Source organism: Mustela nigripes, chromosome 1 (assembly GCF_022355385.1).
Source record: "Mustela nigripes isolate SB6536 chromosome 1, MUSNIG.SB6536, whole genome shotgun sequence".
Lineage (NCBI taxonomy): Eukaryota > Metazoa > Chordata > Mammalia > Carnivora > Mustelidae > Mustela > Mustela nigripes.
The window spans coordinates 37590487-37609212 of NC_081557.1; the positions used below are offsets into that span (position 1 = coordinate 37590487).

Sequence of the window (18726 nt, forward strand, 5' to 3'; positions counted from 1 at the left end):
GTTTGAACGAGGGAAATGAGAATGTGGAAAGGAGTTTTATCAGAACTACTGATCAATTAAGAACACAGGTTAGAAGACTGATCTTACTATTATAATAGCAGCAATGATGATGGTGACAATAAATCAATGGTAGCAAAAAATTAGAAAAATTAGCTGCAATCTGGGTTTTTGGATATTTGCAGTTGAAAGCATTCCTGATCCAGACTTGATGCCTAAAGTGAAACATGAAAGATGGTGAGAACAGACAAAATTTTGTAGGTAGAAGGATATATCATGATCAAGGAAAGAAAGAGATTAGAATTTTGGTAGAACAGCAAATGGTTTGGGCATGAGGACTAGGAAGAAAGTAAGAGATGTGAAGTTGTCCAGATCATAATGAGCTGTCAAAATTGTGCTATGAAGTATGGACTTAATCCTGGGGGCAGTTTACAAAAGGGGAGTCACATAGGGTTTTACATTTAGTGGTGAACATGAACAGACTTATGATTTAAGGAAACAATTCAGATGCTGTAAGAGCGTACTTTGGAAAGGAACCAGACTGTAGGCACTGAAATCAGTGGCAAAAAGCAGCTGCAAAACAAGAGAGTAGGTCTACAGGGGTGAAAAAACACCATGCACAGGAACATTCTCTTGGGAGCAAAGGTGGGGGAGGGGGACTCCAAAGTGAGGACTGTGAGAATTAGAAACTTAACTCAAATGGAGTAACTATGAAGTTCTAGCCAAGGAAAAAAGGGTAGAAGGTAACTAGGTTTATTTTGTGTATGTACTGGCTTAAACTGCAATGGGAAGAAAAAAAAAATTAGGCCAAAAACAAAATCCTCCACCACTAGAAGTAGAAACACTGTACATTCTCCTTCGAAAAAGAAAAAGGGTGAGAAAGCTGTATGGAATGCCTGGTGAAGCACAGACCCACATCTAGAGCTAGGAACCCGTGATTTAACAATTTGCAAACACATGTATCCTGCAATTTCTAGTTGCAAGACTTTTCCAAAGATTTTCCCAAGGATGGAGGCTCAAACAGGAAGATTATAAATGCACATATGTGAGGGTGGGATGATTTCCAGAGCTTGTTTCACAATAGTTTTAAGGTTTTTTTCTAATTACAGGTCACCGATCTTCCTTTGTCTTTTCACTTTTTAGTGCGTTCTACAGAGCTAATGGAATGTGAGTTACTTTAGGAGGCACGCTATATAATTAGAAAAAAAAAACAGACAGTTTTGCTTTTCAGGTTTTCTCTCTCAAATACGAGCAAGAGGAGGGGAATTCCCAAAATGTACTTGGAACACAAATTAGGCTCAGGTCACATGCTCTAATCTCTCACCCTAGGAGGAAGACAAACTGCTTGACAACCAGGAGCCTACAGATCACTGGGGTAGAGAAAGAGTGAGTTGTCTCAAGGCATGTGGCTAACAAAAACTCTATGGAAATGGATGATTTGGGAACTGTCCATCTTCAAAGAATTTTGCCCTCAGTGAAATGACTATGGGAATTTTGTCCTTGGATGAGGAAATTTTTTTTTTTTTAATTTATTTATTTGTCAGAGAGAGAGAGAGCGAGCACAGGCAGACAGAGTGGAAGGCAGAGTCAGGGAGAAGCAGGCTCCCTGTGGAGCAAGGAGCCCGATGTGGGACTCGATCCCAGGACGCTGGGATCATGACCTGAGCCGAAGGCAGCTGCTTAACCAACTGAGCCACCCAGGCGTCCCGGATGAGGAAATTTTGAAGGATCCTCCTTCCATCCCATGAGCTAGAACTATTGGTGGCAGAAGAGCCACAGTGGAGAAGGGTGCTCAATGAAAGTGATATTAACGTTGCAGGGGAAAAGGGAGCTGGTTTCTTATATTTTTGTAAAAGAAGTGCAGAATCTATTTGTTAATGATAAAACAAATGTGACAGAAAAACCAGAAATGGGAAAATTGCAGTGTAGAATCAAAGGATATAAGTTGGGCTGCATGAAGAGAATGCATTTTATAAATATTTCAGTTTTATTCTTTGGACATTTATGGTGATTTTTGAGGGAGTAGTTACTGAACACTTCATATGAATCATATATTTTATATTCACTATATTACTATACTCCCAGGTCGGTATTTTATAGATTTGGAAGGTGGGGCTGAAAGGCTAAATGACACACTCATGGCCACACACAATTGGGAGGTGGCAGTCATCCTACCTCGTCTCACTGCAAAATTAATTCAACTAATGCTTTTCCCACTATATGACCTTGCTTCTCTGTCTTTATGTAAAAGTAGTAACAGTATTTTCTACATTTTAGAAGTAACTGTATACTTGTACTGTGTATTCTAGTTACCATGGAATAGTATGTCAGAAATGCTGACACATTTGTTAATGAGTATTCATTAACAAAACAGTATATTTGTACAGAAATGGCAATGGAATCTGCCGAAAAATGTGAAAGAATCACAGTTTTGCATGTTTCTGCTATCTGCCTTTGTCTTATTTTCCTCCAAGGCAGATGGCTTTGTATCTTTTTGAGATGATGCTAATATGCCTGCCCTAGTACCAGGGAGGATCCCTGGGTAAAAATCAAGCTAAATCCTATAGAGGACCTCAGTACTGATATTTCTTCAAGAAACAGTCCATTTGCTCTGTAATGACCTAGAGCTTGATGGTTTGTTAAGCTAACAGAGTACCAGTGTGCTTGCAGGCAAAGTGCATCTGACAATATAGGAAAGGTAGGAGGGTGCTCTTAACATGATAAGTTAGAACAAAACTGAAATTCTACAATGAAGGAATTGAGGGCTGAAGACATCAGAACAGGGTGGGCAGTTCTTGCAGCACATTGATCACACCTCTTATGTCAGAGGAAGACAACTCAAAAGTTGGTCCAGGCCTGTATGATGCATTCTGGCACAGTGGGGAAGAAGGCAGAGGATATAGCCAGGTCAAAACGTTTTATTCAGCCATGCTACAGTGCTGGGAGATGGTACACACAGCCCACCCTCCCTGTGGCTTTAGCACTAGTGAGCTAAGCATTCGTGAAGCTTACCCAGAGCTTTTCTAATCTAAAGCTCACCATTAGGAATCATCACACACCAAGTATCAACTTGCCCTTCCGTCTATCTAGACAACTAGGTTTCCTTGAATAAATATCTTGATAAAGACAGACTCTGGAGGTAATATAGTCCTCAGAGTTACTACTTTGATTATGACTGGCTGAGGGTTTAGAAGATAGTGTTTAAGCATGATTTTGCAGTAGTGGACAAAAAGTCTTGCTGAATAAAGACAGTCGGGGTGCCTGGGTGGCTCAGTGGGTTAAAAAGCCTCTGCCTTTGGCTCAGGTCATGATCCCGGGGTCCTGGGATCCAGCCCCGCATTGGGCTCTCTGCTCAACAGGGAGCCTGCTTCCTCCTCTCTCTCTGCCTGCCTCCTCTCTGCCTACTTGTGATCTCTGTCTGTCAAATAAATAAAATCTTAAAAAAAAAAAAAAAACTTAGTAAAATTTGTCAACTGTGTAGTTTCTAACTTGGGGCATTTGCACTGTTTTGTTAGCATCTCTAGGATGTATATAAATAATAAACAAACAGTTATTGGTGTAAACAACTTTCACATCCTTTTCAGGAAAGTCTCTTTGATTGCAAAATCTTGTACATGAGCAGGAAGCTTTACAATCCTGTGACTAAAAGAAGGAAAGACAAACTTCACCTTATCAGTAAACTGAAAGGTTTACTGAGTAATTTCTATGTGCCAGGTAACGTAAAAAGCAGGCCCTGTTCTACGGGAGAGCCCACAATCAAATGCAGAAAACAAAGTATGTATTTTTCAATTTCATGAGGGCAGGTCCTGTTTTCATAAAGCGTAAGGCAACAGAACCCTGATTACTTCCAATTTCCTCAAATAAGACACTATAAAACTAGCAGTACTTTCAACTGCCTGCACCACACTATAGTAGTCAAGAGAGTCTCCAATGGCACAGGTTCTAGAACTCAGCTTTAAGAACAGAAATACCTTCTCAATCGACCAAGTTCTGAACAGCCTCTCTGGGAACTGATTCTCTGCGAACTCACAACTAACCAGTTAATGAGAATTACCCCGGGAAACTAAACTAGCTGGAGGGCTTGTAGTTGGCCGTACAAAGACGACATATAATCACAGATGGCAAGGACATCAGAGAAAGACCGAGTAAGAAACTAAGAAGCGCAAAAAATAAACCTACCAGTACTAAAAATTTAACAAAGATCTGGCCATTACTTAATTGTAAAACAGAATTCCACCTCAAGATCTGGAGTTTAAAATCCAGAAAAACCGGATCTTGACTTTTACTGGAGAAAAGACTTATTTTTACATTTTTATTATGTTTCCAGATTCCATGCACTGTCAAGTCACTTTAAAATAAAAACTTTGGTTAAAAAACAAAAAGACAAAAAACCCCTCAGACTCACTGCAGAAAACTTCAAAACTAAGAGAATAGGGACAAAAAGCGAGACCAACCATAACTCCACCACACAAAGCCGACTTCTCAAAAATTTCGGCATTATTCTTGCCAGGCCAGACCCTTTTCCATCTATTATGTGTTCTGTGTGGTGTTTTATATACTGATTTTCAGTTCCAAGTGGCAATTTCCAGGCCTTGTCCTGGATCCTAAGACAGCACTGTGCATGGACCATGTTGATTCCTCACAAAGACAGACTGCAGAGCCCAGAGCTTCTCCACCTCCAGCAGTCGCACCAACCAACGACCTGGGGAGGCGGGGCTTGTCCAATCAGATTGCTGGTCCCACCCATTTCTGATTGAGTCTAGGATGGGTTCAGAAAGCTGCATTTCTATTTGAGGTCCCAGGAGATGCAGCATCTGCATCTAGGTCTAGGGATCCCACCTGGATAACTCAAATAACTGAAAACCAGAGACCAGTTGTTTCAATTCTCTTGTGGTTTGTATTCTCAAAAATACTTAGTAACACTGTATGAGTAGACATTTTTTTTCTCTCTCTCAAACTGATTTCATTTATTTATTTTTTTTTTTTAAAGATTTTTATTTATTTGTTAGAGAGAGAGATACAGAGCGCAAGCACAGGCAGACAGAGTGGCAGGCTAGAGGCAGAGGGAGAAGCAGGCTCCCTGCCAAGCAAGGAGCCCGATGTGGGACTCGATCCCAGGACGCTGGGATCATGACCTGAGCCGAAGGCAGCCGCTTAACCAACTGAGCCACCCAGGCGTCCCAAACTGATTTCATTTAGAAAAGAAATATAATGGGTCAGTTCAAGTCCAAAGTCTATTGATAGTTAATAGGACTGTTTATGCTTCGGCCAGGGAAACTGTTTATTTTAGACCAGAAGTATTTCACAGCCTATATAGCTGATTCTAACCATGTTGAAGGCCCTCAGTTGACCTCCAACTGCCTCATTATTCCTTTATCATCTTATCCCGATAGCATCAGAATATTTCCTCACTGCTCCACACTTCCCAGGGTTTACAAATCTCTTTTCTATACCTGGAATGCACCCCCTCCCAATCAGACTTACAACCACAACTTCAATGTCATGTTTAAATGAGCTCTTCCCTGAAATACTAAGCAGTGCTTTTAGGATTTCGTCCTTCTCTTTCTTCATATGTTATATGAAAACTCTGTTTACTTTCCTATGTTAAATCACAAAATCCTAAAAGGTAGGTAGTGTGTTATACGCAGGTCTAGACCACTGAGGAGCTTGCACCGTGGTGAGTGATATGAACAGATAAATAGATAATTGCAATATAAAACACAGGATGAACACATAATAAGTTCTAAATATTCTGATAACTGCTGGGTTCCAAAATAAGAAAGCGAATAAAGACACTTAGTACAAGTGCATGTCAGACAACTTATCTGAATAGTCCAGAAACATCTGTGTTCCTACAGTGAAAGTATAGTGTGGTGAGCACTGTGTAGTGGGGCTTTGGAGCAAGACTACCTGAGTTCAAGCCTTGGCTCAGTCACTACCAGTGTAACATGGGTAAATTATTACCATCATATGCTTTTTTCACCTATAAAAACCCTATAAAAGTTGATAAACCCTCCTCAAAGCATTGCTGAAAGGCATAAATGAGCGCATATGTGAGTATTTCCTGACACAGCAAGTGCTCAACAAACGTTCACTGGTGTTATTTCTACAACACGGAAGGTGCAAGGCTGGTTTTCCTTTAAAGAAATCAAGACTCAAGTTGGGAGAAATGACAAGAACCTGTGAAAAATACAACACAAAGCAGAAAGGTGTTTAATGTTAAAAACTTGACTACTGATGAAATATACAATCTCCTAGGATGATTATTTTAAATAGGACCACACTCAACTATTTATTTAGGTTCCGATGTTTGTTTAAAAAAAAAAAAAAAAAAGAGCTCTAATACTAGAATGAGTCCCATTAAAGTTTTGGACCTTACAGGTCTAAGACGATCAAATATTAGCATTTTTATATGGCTCAACCTAATACTTCCTAGTTATTCCTTTCTAATTATTCCTTGAGAATCTCAAAGGTTCTCCATAGATTCACGCATGAGAGATAGAGAGCGAGAGTGTATTAGGTTTTCTGTACAACCAGCAGAAAATAATGGAATTCTGTGCCTAATTCAACTCCATTATACTGGAGCATGAAAATGAAGTTATGCCAAGTTGAGAATATTAAGGTAAACATTTCAAAGAGAATAACTAGAAAAATCTCCACTCCACTGCCTCTCTTCTTGTATAAAATCATAGTTAGTGTCTATGATTTGTGACTGTCCCCCCTACCAAAAAAAGAAGAAAAAGAAAAAGAGAAAGACAGGTATAGTCTTATTCCCCTGAGTTCAGGCCCACAGTAAAGATATTGAACTCACACTTATCACTTTAAGTTTTTCTACATAAATGTATTTTAGAGCCATCAACTTGCAAAAGGAGCACGTCAAACTTAATGTTACTCAAACTTTTCTTTAATAAAGAAAAATCAAAGAAATTATTTCACAATTATGCACAACTATGCTCAATTGACAAAGACAATTAGCTTAGGAATTTTAAGAGTAACAGAAATGGAAGAGCGTACCACCAAAAGAAAAAAAGAAAGATAAATTCATTCTATGACTAGAAAATGCTTCAAGATAAAAACATTAATTCAATAAGAAAATAGTTTTATTTCTTTTATCACAGAGACTATAAGTTTACTTACTTCTATATCAAGTTATGCAGCATACCTTCCAGTCTCTAGTTTCTCATGCAAAATTTCAGAGAGTTTTTCTCAAAGTACAGCAAATTAGTGCTAATTGTTTCAAGTTAGGGCTTAGAAGCAACCTGGAAAGCATTCTTGGAAGGCCATTTACACTCACGTGAACGAGCCCAATACCTTCTTTTTTATAATTAATCTTTATTACTAATGAGTGATTCCCCTATCCTTACTCAATAGATAAACTGCTACAAATGTACCTATAAATTAAAATGGTATCAATCAACATGGAGGACAGTAGCTGGCACCTAAATGAGATTCTGGCAGTCTCCTGGTACTGTTTTCAGAAAACAGAAAAACCACCTCATTCCAGACAATACATAAAAATAATACTTTAATGAAAGGTATTCATCCTGTCTGCTTCCCCTAAAATGCTTCTAAGAGACTCAACTAAGTAACATTAGAATACAAGAGATAATGAGTACCTAAAAAAAGGTAAGTAGTATACGTGAGGCCTGCTTCCTGTAATTCTAACCAAATTATCTGACAGGTAATATTTTCAGTATAGTTTTCAGAATAATTATTGTAAAAATACAATAAATACTATAATGGAAATATAGGGATTCATTTATTACTTTTTGGTTTACAAACAAGGCACCCAATAATGCTTCTATTTACTTCTTATAAAAGATTACCAATTTACATTTACAACAAAAAGCAAAAAACCCTGAACCAGCTCCTACAGACACACACACAAAAAGGGGAGAAATAAGATTTTTTTCCTCCCTGCTTCCAAGCTTTATTACTATTTTTATACCATGTTTATACCATTCTTAAGTCAAAGAACGTATTGCCATGCTGCTTTGTTGAATTTTAAAATATATTAATGTTGCCAAGTCAAACTGCAATATAGCCACAAATGATGCCACAATTGACAAATGCAGAGACTCAAGAGTGAATAGTGGGGAAAACACCAAATGTTTCACAATAAAGCTTTATCAAATGAATTAAATATTAAATTTAATTAGGTAAAATCGAGTTCATGTAGAAAATATAATCAAACGTAACTAAAAACCATGTCTAGCAAATGACACAAACAAAAATGATTTCCAAAATCTTTGAGTTAAGCTTAAAGTCTAGTTGGTAGGGATTAACAACCTATATACTCTTCATACTAATTTTAGAACTAAGTTCTAAAATGTCATATTAATTTATTAATTTATTCATTAGTTTCTTCTGACAATGGAATTCTAAACAAACACATAACATTAATGCAGTGGCCTCAGCACCCGTCCCAGCTAGCATTTCTTTATGTTGGATTACAAGAACAATGACATAGGTCAGAAGACATACCCCCGCCGTCTGTACTTCACATGCCTGTCAAAATTGTACCTGATTCTTCTGCAAGATACAAAGACAATTCATCTGATTCTAAGTGTATTTGGCAGAAGTATTCACATCATACAAACGTTATTAGCATGTTTTCAACATATTATGGAAATGTATTTGGAGTGATGGAGTACTCAATGTATAGAGCATCTAGAGTTAATTAGTGGGCCACTTTAAATTAAAGGCATCATCATTTACTCCATTTTCAGACACTGTCATGGTCTCTCACACCTTACACAAGGTATGGTCCTGGACCAGAGACTTAGTATCATTTCAAAGAATATTTATATATTTATATACATATTTCTTTTAAAATAATGTTTATAAGTTTTACTGCAGAAAATCTGGCTTCAACATGGAAGCATTTTTCCTTTTCAAGATTACCCACCTGCATGGAAGAAGGTGGTTTCCTTTACATTTAGTTTTTTTCACAATAACAAAATAAACTTCTTACACATTGCATTTAAATTGACAGAGAAAATTAAGGTGTAAAGTTCTATGTAACTTTTTGTATTGTGAACTGACCTCATTAAACACATTTAAGATATGCTGTTGATGATTTAAATATAGTACAACTTGATCAGCTAAATTAGAACAGTTATGCTGATCAGTCTGTTAAAACAGTAAGGAGAGTTAACTACTATTAAGCTTTAAAGGGAATAATCATCATTAAAATATACATTAATTTTCTTGCTATTACTTGTTTCTATAATGCATTTCTTTCTAAAGCTAAAACTACATGCAGAAAAAATAAATGGTATCTTGAAACTCATTCAACAGTTTGCTACTTTATGTGGTATGTAAATAAAGTCCTGTATTTAATTTTATACACGTTATTTTATGCACTATTTTTCTTGAAGGAATTCCGCTCTCAAGGTCAAAAGTTTAGTATGTGTTTACACACGTGAGAACATTCTCTTAATATTATGACTACCTGCAAATACATTCTTCCATAATAAAGCACTTTCAGTTTTCATTGGAAAGACTGTACTTAGCCTTTTAAAAGTCCTGTTAATAAAATGTCTAAGGGGAAGAGAGCACAAATACGATGAATCCCTCCCCACCTGCACCGCACTTTGCCAAAGTCTTGAGAAATCCTCCAACTTCAAAACATGAACAAAACCTTATAGGACTAATTTTTATTTGGTCATAATATGGACAAGAAAAATGTATTCCTATTCTTTTTGATAGTAATAGTCTTAATGAATCCATTCTCATTTTCCTTCAAAAAATACATAGCATATATTGATATGGATTCTCAAACCTGTTTAGATCCAATAGGGTCTTTAGAATAATTATAGCCTTCTGATTATGGAAGCAACTGATTGCTTATACAAAAATGATATGCATCAGACCACTAATCAGAAAAAGGAAAGTGAGAACATGTCTTTCATATTGGAGACCACTCAATAACTTACAGAATGATGTGAAAATAGTTTTGGCTACAGTTTTAACAAAACTAAAACCTATTTCAACTGAAGAAAAAAATCAAACACTGAAGAATGAAATATCTACCAACTTACCTAAGTATTCCTGTCCAAATAAATGCTTTCCACTGCACTATATATTTGAGTTAGAAAGTCACTAAATGTTAAGGCATATTTTAATTAATATGTTCCAAAATTGCACAGTTATACTGGTCAGTGTTCCTATTTCCCCACTCCTACCCTCACCCTACCCCTTGTCCCCAGGGATCAAAATGTTAAAGTCATGGTTTTGGTGGCTATTGTAGATTTGAGCTGGCATGACCACAGTGTGTTCACTACATTTTTATAAGCATAAACATTAAAATGTTACATAAAATGTACCATACTTTACTCCACACTCTGATCTAAGATGGTTTAATGTCTTGACAAAAGGTGAGATGACTTAAGTACATTTTACATTTTGTGCATTCAGACCACCATATGCATAGATGTTCTAATGCTAAATTCTTGTCTTCAGTATCTCATAGTGCTGGACGCTCGGAAGTATGACAGAAACTTGTAACACAGACTAACCACAAAGTACCAGATGTTTCTTGCCATTTGTGATCTTGCAATAAAAATGCGCCAAATCAGGATCACAAGGATAGTATTGAAACCATACCGTATATTTCTCAACCTGGAAAGCAAATCAAGAGACATATCAGACAATGTTTTCTAGAATAAAATATTGTTGCATGGAAGATTACTCGATGCTCAGTTTTCAAATCCATTATTAATTTGAAACCTATTTAAAAATTAATTAGAAGCCCTTAAGTTAGAAAGTTAGCGAAAGTCAGACCTGACCATGTAGTCCATCAAATGCAGTACCTCTATTAACAATGAATAACACAAAGGTTTTTTAAAACAGTATATCTGGGATGCAAATTATTCATTCAACAAGTATATCTGGACATCTTTCTATGTGACCAGTACTAAGTATATTGTAGGTAAAACAGATATGCCCCTGTACTTCTGGAGCTTTCCATCTAATCTAAAAAGATTTGCTCATTATATACATCAGCTTCTAGATAAAATAGACATTTTAAACATCTTTAACAACTTCCAAGTTGTCAGACAAGTGAACTTCTTTAGTTATAGGTAGGTGACAGTCACATGATCAAAAGCCAACTGGACAAATCCTCATCCATGAATGAACCATGGCACTAGTCTACAGAGGAGAAACTTCCCATTCTCAAAGAGTAATCTTAATGTTACTGTGCTCATGTTTCAAAACACTTTTTTATAATTTTAATGGTGTTAGAAAAGAACACAAACATTCAGGTATGTAACAGTGCTACATAAATTCCATTAACTTCAAGGCATTCCAAGATAGGACTACAATATACATGGATATAAAAAACAAGACCTTTGAATTAAGAGTCAAAGATTAGCATTCCAGTTTCCTCTGCCACCTAACACAAATGACCTAGGCAAACACTACTTTCCTAAGCTTCACTTTCCTCAGCCATGCAACGAATTGTCCTGCAGAGCCCATACAAGTTGGAGGTAAAGGAAGAATGATTTGAAGGTCTTAAAAACTATTATAAAAATTGTATTACAAAAACACTACAGGGCGCCTGGGTGGCTCAGTGGGTTAAGCCGCTGCCTTCGGCTCAGGTCATGATCTCAGGGTCCTGGGATCGAGTCCCACATCGGGCTCTCTGCTCGGCAGGGAGCCTGTTTCCTCCTCCTCTCTCTCTCTGCCTGCCTTTCTACCTACTTGTGATCTCTCTCTGTCAAATAAATAAATAAAATCTTTAAAAAAAAAAAAAAAAAAAACACTACAAATGAAAAGAGGTTACTATTGAAATTAACTGCATCTCTGAATTATGGGACAGCAATGATTTTTCCTGTGTCGTCTGAAGTTTTAGAACAATAAGTACATATTATGTTTATAATGAGACTAAAGGAATAATTACAACTCTGGTTTTATAAATAAAGAAAAATCTATTCTGAATGATGTATTATTTTATCTCTTTTTCCCTTCCAAAGATGTATTTGACTAGGGAAAAAAAAAAATCCAAACCAACGAAAACCCCTTCAAACAAATTACCTCTAGCTTGTTTTCTTAAATTACCTCTAGTTTAAAATACATCTTTATTTTCTCCTAATATATTTACTTCTTCAGTAGCAATATAAGGAAAGATTATACTGATTTTCAAAACTAAATTTCACCTGAAATTAGTGCTTAGGAACAGTATAAATTGACAGTAAGTTTCAATAATCATGAGCTAAATTAAAACTCCCATAGTTTCAGTCGAAAGGTAAGCACTTTTCCTAAATGCAATATATTACACTAGCAGTATCTTTCATTCAATATACCAGCTTACAAAAAAATTTTTTTGTAATGTTTCATAAGAAAGACAAGCTGAAATCAAGCTGATGTAAAAAACTTACTTGTTCAAATGTTTTCTAGCTGCAGGGAGGCCAGACATTTCTTCATTTAGTACATATTTTTTAGTTCCCATGCAGTAGTTCTCTATATATTCTGCCCAATGTAACTGCCGTACATCAATATTAAAGGTCTACAGAAACAAACAAAAAAAAACCCCTACTGGTTAATTTCTTGAATAATTTTTTCATAACTAGTCAAAAATTCACATTTTAAAAAAATTTTTTTAAAGACTTATTTATTTTAGAGAGAGGCATATAGAGAGGGACAGAGAGAGCGAGCGAGAGAGAGAACCCAAGTGGATTCCCTGCTGAGCACAGAGCCCTGACACAAGGCTTGATCTCAGGACGCATGAGATCCATGATCTGGGCTGAAATCAGTGGTCAGAAGCATAATCAACTGAGCCATTCAGGTGTTCCAAATTCATACTTTTTCAAAAGCTAATTGACCATGACAAGATTACAAAATGTTTATATTAACTTTTAAAATCTTACTGCTATTCACAAAGAAATTCTTATCCCTATTTTATATCTTCCACTAAACACAGAAACATTTCAGAAGATAATCTAAAAACTCATGTCAGCATTTAAAGAGAAGTATATGAAGTGTAAGAAGAAAGAAACCTGTACCATTAAAAAAAAAAAGGTAAAATTCCATTGTCCAAATAATCTGTTTTACTCACCACTTTACACATGTATTAATACATTTATTTCCAGTTTCTTTTATCTAAGTAACTTAGATTACTCTTCTTTAACACCAGTAACTCTTCTTTAACACCCTGCATACCACTCAGACTACTTTTCCTATAGAACAGTGATGACCTCAAGAGAAAGAGTATATTGTGAAAACTGTCTTAGGAGTTTAGGTAACATCCATTTAATAAAAAGGATGAACAAACCTAGAAAAGAAAACTTTACAAAAATGCTACTTCATGACCGAATAAGAGGGCTGTGTACTACTCAGTGCTTCTCCATACAGAATCAGATTACTTTTTTTGGATTAATAAACAGATTATTCAGTATTTACCATCACTTATCTGAAAATATCAAGTTGTAGACCAAAAAAAAAGCTACCATAAATAAACTATTAAAGTAACATTGCACTAAAATGGAGATTTGACTTCAGATATTATGAGAAGTCATTACATATGTGTAATTGGATCCTCACAGGAAAAGTGAAAAAGAGTGGAACAGAAGTACTATCCGAGAAGACAACAGTCGGAAATTTCCCCAAAACAACGATACATAAGCCAAAGACTCAAAACACACACACACCACATACACACATGTATCTAAGCACATGAGAGCAACTGTTGAAAATCAAAGATGAAAATTTCAAAGACAACAGAAAAAGGTGTTAATGGATTATCTCCAAAGACACAAGTATTAAACCTGATAGTGACTTCTCAAAAGAAGCAATGGAAGGCAAAAGCCTGAGAGGATGTCTTCCAGAGCTCGAAGAAAACTGTTACCATACAATTCTATACCAGTATAAATATCTTTGACAAATAAAGATGTTTCCAGAAGAATAAAAACTGAGACCATGTGACATGAGCAGATGACTCACACCAGAGAAAATACACTAAAGGGTATTCTTTATGCAGAATGCATATGATTCCAGATTGAAGTCTATAGATGGAAGAAGAAATGAAGAGCAATGATGCTGATAAATCTATGAGAATACTTACTGCACAGACTGCAGTAAGAATAATGATTGTGAGACCTATAACGCACATGCAGAATTAAAATACGTATTGGTCTCTGCACTATCCATAAAAGGGCAGTAGTACCAGTATCATATTAGTCCTTGATAAAGTAAGGAAGGCTGCTGTAATCTCTAGAGTAATCCACCATTACAACTAATATACTTCTATGTAACTGATACAGATGGGAAAATAGAAAACTGTAAAAAATAACCTCAAAGAAAGAAAAAAGAAAGAACTTAAAATAACACAAATAGAAAGCACTAAGAGTTAGATTTAAATCAAATATTATCAGAAATTACATTATGGATTAAGTTTTCCAAGTAAGGGTCCAAAATTGTCAGACTGAAAATAAACCTCTATTCTGCTTATAAGAGAAATATCTAAAAGATAAAGATACAGAAAAGTTGAAAATACAAGGTGAGAGAAAGATATACCTTTGTACCAACAACGTATGAGAGCTCCCACTGGCCAGAGACTTTCCAGAAGTATTGCTGGCAAGGCCTGCATTTTTGCAAACTGTTAAGTAGTAAATATCTCAGTCTAGTTTCAATTTACATTTCCATTTTTATGAGTGAGGATGAGTATATTTTTGAATGGTTAAGAATCATTTGCATTTATTTGCTGTGAACTGTTCATCTCTAGCCCATTTTCAGCAGGATTATTGATAACTTTTGCCATTCCTACACAAAACTTTTTATGTAATATGAAGTGCATAGTAACATTACGTTAAGATACCACTATACACCCACCAAAGTGGCTAAAATTAAAAACTAAGATGAAAAGGCCAACTGTTCAGAGGATATATATTAACAGGAACTCTCATAAATTGCCACTTAAAATGTAAATTGGTGCAACTACTTTGGAAAACTGTATAGCATTATCAGCTACATTGAGCATACAAATATGCTTTGACTTAGCTACTATTCTATTTCTAGAATATATCCTGTAACAAATATGTGCACATGGTTCAAAGAATTATTCCTAATAGCCACAAACAAAGAAAAAATACTGTATGGTAACATTTGCCCAAAGCCAACAATGCGTAGAACTACCATTTAGTGTTAGAATTCAAGATAGTTGTTACTTTTGGGAGAAAGTGATTACGAGGGGCCACGAGGGGATCTTCTGGGGATAATAATGTTCTATTTCTTCACCTGGGTGCTCACTTTCTGAAAATCCACTGGGCAGCATGTGTTGTGTACTGGGATGGGGGGAGGGAAGATGGGAAGGGAGAAAATAAGGATCAGGAGAAGCCACAAATCTTCTCACCTGAGATTATCTGCAGGACCCTGATACCTTACACCTTCTGCTTTGAAGGCTGTAAGCAAGGAGGAAGACTGGCTTATAAAGCCTATGGCCCAATAAGTTAAGGAGTCTTATGGAACACTTCGGCAAAAAGATAAAAACCCCAAAGCTGTAGCCTCAGAGCAAAGGCAAGAAAAAAAAGTAAACCCACCACACACAGATGTGGACAGAAAAACTGCACTCTTGATGCCTTTGTCATGCACAACCAGTACAATGAGACTAAATCTTCATTATCTGATATGGTAGCCACCACAAGCCACACACATCTCTGGGAATTTAAAAGTGGTCTGAACTGAGATGTGCCGGAGAGTATAAAATGCACACTGGGTTTCAAAGGCTCAATATAAAAAAATTGAAAGTATAATAGCCTTTAAATAGTTCTTTAAATTTTAAGTAATTTTTAAGTTTTTGTTTAAATTACATGATACAGGCACCTGGGTGGCTCAGTGGGTTAACTAGCTGCCTTCGGTTCAGGTCATGATCTCAGGGTCCTGGGATCAAGTCCCACATCGGGCTCTCTGCTCAGCGAGGAAGCCTGCTTCCCCTTCTCTCTGCCTGCCTCTCTGCCTACTTGCGATGTCTCTCTGTCAAATAAATAAATAAAATCTAATAAATAAATAAATAAATAGATAGATAAATAGATTGCATGATACTATTTTGGATATATTAAATAAAACATTAACATTTTTAAGGAAAGAAGTAGAACGAGAAAGGAAGTTGCAACTGGGAAGGTAAAAAACAAAATCTCCTTTGAGAAACTGCAATCATGAACCAGCCTACTGAAGGCCCATATTCACCTGAGTTGTGCTAAAAACTTCATCAGATATTTCAAAGGGGTCCGGACCCGTTAATGTCACCTGGCTAGTTAACACGAACAGTCCCTAGGCTTCTGGCAGAAGCAAGGGCAAATCCTTTTTGGTAAACTGCAATTTCAACACAGGCTCCAAAAAATTCCCACAGAAATCCTCAAAGAATGTGAATTTATAGTCAAACAGTAAGGAACAAGAAACAAGGTGCCATGAGTGAGACCTAGCTTAAAGGGCAGATGAAGTGGCTAATGCTAAGCTGCACAGCTTTTAGGAGTATGGATTATCAGAAATAGAATTTAAATCAATTATATCTACCATGTGTCAAAAAAATTCTAAAGATTATTTAAGAAATGTAAGATTTGAAAGATACACCAAACCCCTAAAAATGAAATTACCTGAAATCAAAAATTCAGTGGGATGGCTCAGGCACAGCTAAAGGACTGCCAGAGAACTTTAATTAGACTTTGTTAGGTATTCATGTTAAAAAATCTAAGGTAACCTCAAAAAAACACACACATGAAGAGTTTAAGTCTCAAACTAACAGAGGACAAAACAAGGAGTGGTAAGAAATGTAAGAATATATGAGTAAACAATTTTGGAGATGACTTTTTTTCCTTGAAATTTGAAAAAAACAAAGTGAAGAAAAAATGCATAAAGTCCAAGTTTTCTATAAATTTGACTAAAGGGCAAAAAAGAATCAACGTTTCAATCATACTTTGGAAGCACCTCTGCCACTCGCGAATACTTACACTATAAATTTTAAGATCAAGCAATTTTATTTTACCGCCACCAAATACAACTGAAGCTTTAATGAGACACTATAAATAGGTCAAATGTCTTTCTTGTTGCATACTGATTGTGGAAAATATCCAATTATTTCTCAGGTTGCTAATGGTTCTCCAATTAGTATACTACATATTTTCTAATATGGAACAGAAAATACTTGCCTTTTTATCTTCAGGGTTTAGTTGATTCATCAACATATTGACATTGTCAGTATTCCAAACCCAAGAATTACTTGTGAAATATTCAAGAAACACCATAGCTTTATGAAGACGAGTTATTGTTTTCATCATCCTGCATTGTAAGAAAAATGGGCAGATTCATAATTTGCATAGATTAGAAAAATCTCACTACCACCCAGGGTACCAGTTTCTATACTGATATAGAAACAGTAAAATTATAATACATAATTCAGTAAGCATACCAAATTACCAGAGAGTAAGAATATTTCTGTATCTTTAAAGAACATTTTATAAATCCAATATGGAAAAAAAATTTTAGCAGCAGCAAATGAATTTAATGCTGCTTAAGGAAAGTTCTGTTGATATATGAAATTAATTTTCAAAGGAAATACAATACTTTGAGGCCAAATTTTCTACTATAATCCTAAGCAAATAAATGGATTCAATTGGTATTCCCTTGCTCTTTGTTTTTCAGTCACATTTTAGTTCAGCTACAATTACTAAGATTTCCTGTGAATTCATAACATATGGTGTTACATTATATGCTCAACTCTTTAGCATCATGGAGGCCAAGTATACAGAAATATTTGCCATTTAATCAACTCTCTCCACATATATCTTTTAAAGTAATTTTCTCTTTAACACAGAAAGGTACCACTCTTGGTTGTCTGAATGTGCTGTGAAATCAATGACTCCAGCTTGAAACTTTCTGAGATAGATATTCAAGATATTCAATTAACACCCCAGACCCCATCATCCATCCTTATAGAAATAAGAAAGTTTGGTATTTGTTATTTGTTCTTTTTTAAAAAGGACAAGGGGCCTTAATTTTTAAATCTATCATTTTATAATGTCATGGCTCACTGTAAGTCATTGATATCATAACACTAACCAGAGTAGTAATATCTATATATAAAAATTACCTATGATAAGTAGGAAAAGGGAAGAAAGAACTTTCTGAAACAAAACACACACCCAAAATTCCTGGCCTCTGATAAACAGAAAAATAATTTGTGGAAAAATAGTTTAAAAGAATTCTATTTATGTATTTCCACAATAAGGATTAGCATTTACACAGTTTAGAAAGTCCCCCAATCAGGGGTTTTAGAAATGAGGAAAATGGGAGAAAATTAGAACATCAGAAATGGGGAAAAGTCAAAGCAGTAATATTAGCTCACCAATTCTGAGGACACATTCAATACGTTTAGAAAGAAATCCTGAATCCAGAATACTACAAGAAAATGAGGCAACATGGACTATGCAAAGAAAAACTGTGGTTCATGCAAGAAAATAATCTCAAAATAAAACTTCTGTCAAACATGAGAAGAATGATGGAGCACTGAAGCTGTATTTGGACAGGAATAGTTCAGACACATAGAAAGCACATGGGGGCGGGGGGAACCAAGACATGCTCCTTTTAGAAAAGAGATTAGACCATTTTCTTCCTATTACAAAAACAAAAAAGATATAACAGGTCTGTAATTAAATCAATATCTTCTATTACAACCAGTATAGTACACTTGAATTACAACATACATGTATTCGCTTAACATCATTTTCCAACATA

At 35.7% G+C, this 18726-nt stretch overlaps 1 protein-coding gene across 2 annotated transcripts in view; it reads right to left on the reverse strand.

Moving 5' to 3' along the window:
- Window positions 1–6879: 6879 nt before the first annotated feature.
- Window positions 6880–18726, reverse strand: part of FAR1 (fatty acyl-CoA reductase 1) — a 67655-nt gene continuing 55808 nt past the window's right edge. For both annotated transcript variants that reach the window (XM_059407985.1, XM_059407980.1), the window contains exons 10-12: window positions 17142–17271; window positions 12381–12508; window positions 6880–10620 (exon numbers count right to left, since the gene is read on the reverse strand). In XM_059407985.1, coding sequence (XP_059263968.1) covers window positions 10458–10620; window positions 12381–12508; window positions 17142–17271 — 421 coding nt within the window. In that variant the 3' untranslated portion in view covers window positions 6880–10457. The remainder of the gene's footprint in view (window positions 10621–12380; window positions 12509–17141; window positions 17272–18726) is intronic.